At 46.3% G+C, this 5,480-nt stretch overlaps 1 protein-coding gene across 1 annotated transcript in view; it reads left to right on the top strand.

Moving 5' to 3' along the window:
• The first annotated feature begins 1,823 nt into the window (after positions 1 to 1,823).
• PTPN9 (protein tyrosine phosphatase non-receptor type 9) overlaps positions 1,824 to 5,480 on the top strand; it is an 88,732-nt gene continuing 85,075 nt past the window's right edge. Inside the window, exon 1 of the mRNA XM_073877396.1 lies at positions 1,824 to 1,988. Within this exon, the coding sequence (XP_073733497.1) occupies positions 1,881 to 1,988 (108 nt within the window). The 5' untranslated portion in view covers positions 1,824 to 1,880. The remainder of the gene's footprint in view (positions 1,989 to 5,480) is intronic.

The raw sequence follows: 5,480 nt of genomic DNA, 5'->3' as shown, positions 1-5,480 counted from the left end.
GTTGTTTGTGGTTCTTAAACTTCAGATGGTCGTGACCCTCCCCCACCTTCCCCCCCGCCCCCAGGCTACCTAAACCATGACTGTTCAAGTCTTGGCCCATTTCACTGTTTTTAGCACTTAAGCATTCAGCTGAGTTTCCAGTCGCTGCTGTTAGTAACGTCATTTTCTAAAAGGTCTTACCAGGAACTGCAGTTCTTGGTATTTGAATATGTTCCCTCTTCTGAGAAGTGTGATTCTCTTTGGTTTAGACAATGCCAGAGATAAAATGCAAATGGAGTTCATTCACAACTTTAACAAACATTGCGCCTTTCAGAAGATAAGCCTTGTGCTAGGCCCCAGTGATGTAGAGGGGGTTATGCAGATAGGTAGGACTCAGACCCTGCCCTTGAGGATTAACAGTCCGGTTGAGGAAAGAAACCCACCGGCATGGTGGTGAGAAGATTGCTTTCCGGCTGAAAGATGCAGAGAACCCTGGGCGGGAAAGCAGAGGGAGGCTCCTTAGAGGAGGTTTGGAGCTAGACTGAGGCTCAGAGCAGGACAGAAAGGGCTCTGCAGAGGAGGAGAGCAGGAGTTTCTCACAGAGGCAGGAGGGTATGCAGTTGCCCCCTCTGGAGCGGGGTCAGACTCGCTCTGGGACCTGAAGCAGGTTCAGCGTGCCTCAGGCTTAAATGTGGGTTGGGGAGCTGCCCAGGAGGAGGCTGGAGAGAGAGGTGGGCCTGGGTATTCTGCAGAGGTTTTAGATTTTATGTCATGGCAGAGCTTTGAGCAGGCCAGATCCATTTAGATTTGTAAACTAGGGCTCTTTGGCAGCTGTGGCAGTGGAAGATAGTGTCTGAAACTAACCAATTCATTTCTGCTCTGTGTTCAGGAAATGTGTCCCCATTTCCCGTGGCCTCAATCTGCTGCTCACACTGCTTTCCACCTTTCTAGGATTTCTTTGATCAGACAAAAAGAGTTCACTATTTTACTCCCACAATACTAGCTAGTGTCCTGTGGACAAAATTTTGGAGGCATGCAGGTCGGATCTTGTCTGACTTGCAGTTGGTTCCTTTGGGTTGATTAATTCTGGGAACAGATCTGGGCAGAAGTTGTGGTTCAGTGGAGCCTGATTACACAAATTCAGCACATCAGTGGAACTAGCCTCAGTGTTGGGCTTTTACAGAGCTGCTCAAGCTGACTCTATAAAATCGGAGAAGGAAGACAACACCCCCCCCCCATAATGATCCTGCTGGCTGCAGATTTAAGCATGCCTACATCAATAAGCTCTTTTCTGAATTTGGGTCAATGCTGCAATAGGAACATTGTATTCCTCTTGCCAAGAAGCATGTTGTCAGCTGCCTAGACGCTACATGATCTTCCCAAGGAGAATGCACTAGTCTGTGCTCTTAGCAAGCCAACTGTATCATTTCAGGAGCTGCGCATGCTAGCTAGTCTCAGAGACTTGGCTGGGCCCTGCTCAGAAATAAGCATGTCTGGAGAGACTATTTCCACAAAAGGACACTCTTGGGAGACAGATGCACGAGTCACAGAATATACCAGGCAAACTTACAACCAAGCACAACTTGATATTGTTGAATGATAGCTTGAAGGATGTATTTCAGAGGAGTACCCCTTCTATTTTTAACTGAGGAGTCAATATTATCAATCACTGAATAGCATGTCCTCTGGTCATATTTCTTGTGAATTGTAAAACCACCTCCTGCCACCTGTTTCAAAGATGACTGTGTAAATAAGTTGTTGTGATTGGATATTAGTTTTCTGGCCACCCTTCTGAATAGCGACCAGTTTCTTTTTTTGTGGAATTATCTCTTCCTTATGCAGTGTGATCTGATGGGACTATATCTGGGGGAACTGCGCTCCTTTAGCCAAACATCAGGCTCATGACTCAAGATGGACCAATCACCTGCTCCTTACCAGGAATCTGTATCCTGAGCAGAGGAACAAAGAAAGTGAATCCGTTGGAATTCATTTATTTTGCTCTCGGAAAGGTAGGGGGTGTTGCTTGTTCTTGCTATTAAACCAACGAGCACCCAGTAAATTCGGTCTTGCTTAAATTAGCCAGAGCTGATTTCTGGGCTTGCAACCAAAGAATCCTAGCTGATACTATTGGCCGTGGCCTATCCTGCTTGCCTTGGCTAGAGGGCCAGCTTGGCATGAGTTAACTGAGGACTCCTAGTTGAGATCACCTATTTCATCTCAAGTGCCATTGGAACCCACACACCTGGAAAAGAGTAGGCTTTTCAAACAGTTGATACAAAGTAAGCAGTCCTGGTTGTTTTACTGTTAACTCAGAAATCCATGCTAGGTTCTAATGCCTGCATCAAAGAGTTGGTGTCATCCTAATTCACTTGTGTTTGATATTAGTTTGTCTATAATCACTGTTTTTTTCTTTTAAAGATTTTACTTATTTATTTGACAGAGAGAGAGCGAGAGAGGGAACACAAGCAGGGGGAGTGAGAGAGGGAGAAGCAGGCTTCCCGCTGAGCAGGGAGCCCGATGCAGGGCTGGATCCCAGGACCCTGGGATCATGACCTGAGCCGAAGGCAGACGCTTAACGACTGAGCCACCCAGGCGCCCACTGTTTTTTCACTAGTTCACTTCACACTTACTTGTGTCAGAAATCTGACTTCTGTTCCTACCACTTTTGGGTGCTCTCATCAAGGGACTGGTGTTCTCCTCTTTTCCAAATGTAAGGGACATTTCCCGGCCTTTCTTTTTCCTGGCTTCAGCTGCTGTATATGTGCTGATGCCTTCCCTGCGCTCTAGCCCGGTCTATATATCTCACTCCTTACCAGTCAATCTCCCAGTCACTTCAAACTTGGCACATCCCAAACTGAACTCATTATCTCTCCCCCACAGTCCCTCTCAATCATGCTCTCTTCCGGCGATCCTTGTCTTTGTTAATAGCATTTAGTCACCCCAGCTAGGAACCTAGCTATTATTCTGATGATTCCTGTCCATTCCTTACCTTTCACAGCTAGTAGTCACCCAATCCTTTAAACTCCACCTTTCTCTTCTTCATTTCCTCTATGACCTAAAGCCTTAATTCAAGTCTTCATCATCCTAGAGTACTGCCAGAGTTTCTTACCTAGTTTCCCTGCCACTAATCCTCCCCCCGCTGCCATCCACTCCTGCCATAACTGGCAGAGTGATCCTTCCTAAAAATGCGTTGCTTCAAGGATTTCCCATTGCCTACAAGCATCTCAGCCTGCCGTGCAAGTTTCTTCATGACCTGGCCTTAGCATATCTGTCCAGCCTCATAAATTACCTTCCTTCCTTTGCTGCCTCCTCTCCCGTGATGCTGCTTTACAGTTCCTTGTACAAAAACATGTGTTTCATACCACATCCTCCCACCCCCACCACCATGTCCCTCTTCACTCAGACTTCATTCATCTGGTAAATGTATCTACTCATCTTTGGAAAACTCCATTCAACAGATACCTGGTTGAACCTTTACCTCTGCAGGTAGAATTAGCCATTCTCATGTTTGTGCCCTCCCCATCCCACTGCATATATCTCTCTCTCCCAAATTTAGGGATAGTCCTCAAGACCACACTTAGGTTTGATAATTCACCAGAAGAACTCACTTAAAGCTGTTATACTCACAGATAGAGTTTGTCACAGTGTTAGGAAACAGATTAGTCAGCAGAGGGAAGAAATGCATGGGGCAGAGTCCTGAAAGTCCCAAATGTGAATCTTCCAGTTTTCCTCTCCCAGTGGAACCATGAATAGCATTAACTTCCCTGGGACCTGTGTATGATAGTACTCAGGGAGTACTGCCAACCAGAGAATTTCACCTGAGCCTTGGTGTCCTAAGTTTTTATTGGAACTTGGTCATTTGGACCTGGTTGGCTGACCTCAGTCTCCAGACTCTCCAGAGGTCTAGCTGATAACACAGGATCCAAAGTCCTCCTTTCCCCCAGTCACATTGCTCGGCTATCTGGTGTGGCCAAAGACCCCTAGGCAAACAAACTTTCTTAGGACATTTCAAAGGCTTAGAGGTTATTTCCTAGGAGCCAAGGGCAAAGGCCAACTTCCCTTTGAGCAAGATTAAATTCCTTACTACACACTCCATTAGATTGCAAGCTTTTTTTTTTCAAAGATTTTTATTTATTCATTTGACAGAGAGAGTGAGAGCGTGTGTGCACAAGTAGGCAGAGCAGTAGGCAGAGGGAGAGGGAGAAGCAGCCTCCCGGCTGAGCAGAGAGCCCAACTCGGAGCTCGATCCCAAGACCCCAGGAACATGACCTGAGCCAAAGGCAGTTCTGCTTAACCGACTGAGCCACCCAGGCGCCCCTAGATTGCAAACTCTTTCAGGTCAGAGACCTGGTCTTATTCATCTTTAGCTCCCCAATGCCTGGCATTTATTAAAATGTTGGTTGGGTGGGGCCGCCTGGGTGGCTTAGTCATTAAGCATCTGCCTTCAGCTCAGGTCATGATCCCAGGGTCCTGGGATGGAGCCCCACATTGGGCTCCCTGCTCCGCAGGAAGCCTGCTTCTCCGTCTCCCACTCCGCCTGCCTGTGTTCCCTTTCTCACTGTGTCTCTCTCTGTCAAATAAATAAAATAAAAAATCTTTAAGGGGCGCCTGGGTGGCTCAGTCGTTAAGCGACTGCCTTTGGCTCAGGTCATGATCCCAGGGTCCTGGGATCGAGCCCCACATTGGGCAACCTGCTCGGTGGGAAGCCTGCTTCTCCCTCTCCCACTCCCCCTGCTTGTGTTCCCTCTCTCGCTGTGTCTCTCTCTGTCAAATAAATTTTAAAAATCTTAAAAAAAATCTTTAAAAAAATGTTGCTTGGGTGAATGAGATGATGAGCTGGAATGAGAAGGCAGTCTGAGGGACAGTCCCTCTTCTCTTCTGCACAGAGCAGTGACCCTGGAGAGGAGGCTGAGTGGAAGTCTGTGGTGGGCTGCTAATGAGTGGATGGATATGCTGCAGAGTTCTAAAAACAAGAACTATATTTAGTTCTCCGAATGTGCTTAAAAGGACAACCTAAAAACTTCTCATACATTGGAGGAGGGAAAGAAATGATCTTCATAGCTACAGATTTCCTCTCTAGTAAGGAAGTGAGCAAAAACCTCACAATACATATTTTTAAGCAGATATGGCCTTTTGTTTTATGCATTCTGCTATGTAGGGCAGGAAAAGTGGACAAAAGCCTGGAGATCTTGGCAAGAGTATGACTGCTTGTTTTGGTAAGATGGGCTGATTTCTGAGTTTCTATCCTGTCTGAGGATTTTGTGATTATACCCAGTGCTTATGTCAAAAAAGAAGAAAATTTATTTTTTTAAAGATTTTATTTATTTATTTTAGAGAGAGTGCATGTGCGTACAGGGGGCAAGGGCAGAGGGAGAGGGAGAAAGAGTCTTTTTTTTTTTTAAGATTTATTTTTATTTTGAGAGAGTGAGAATGAGAGAGAGAGAGAGAGCACATGAGAGGGGGGAGGGCCAGAGGGAGAAGCAGGTTCCCCGCTGAGCAGG

The sequence above is a fragment of the Callorhinus ursinus genome, unplaced genomic scaffold (assembly GCF_003265705.2).
Source record: "Callorhinus ursinus isolate GAN/ISIS: 27379988/994484 unplaced genomic scaffold, GSC_fseal_2.0 scaffold25, whole genome shotgun sequence".
In the NCBI taxonomy this organism is placed as follows: Eukaryota; Metazoa; Chordata; class Mammalia; order Carnivora; family Otariidae; genus Callorhinus; species Callorhinus ursinus.
The sequence above is the reverse complement of the archived record's forward strand: the minus strand, read 5'-3'. Positions and strand labels throughout refer to the sequence as shown.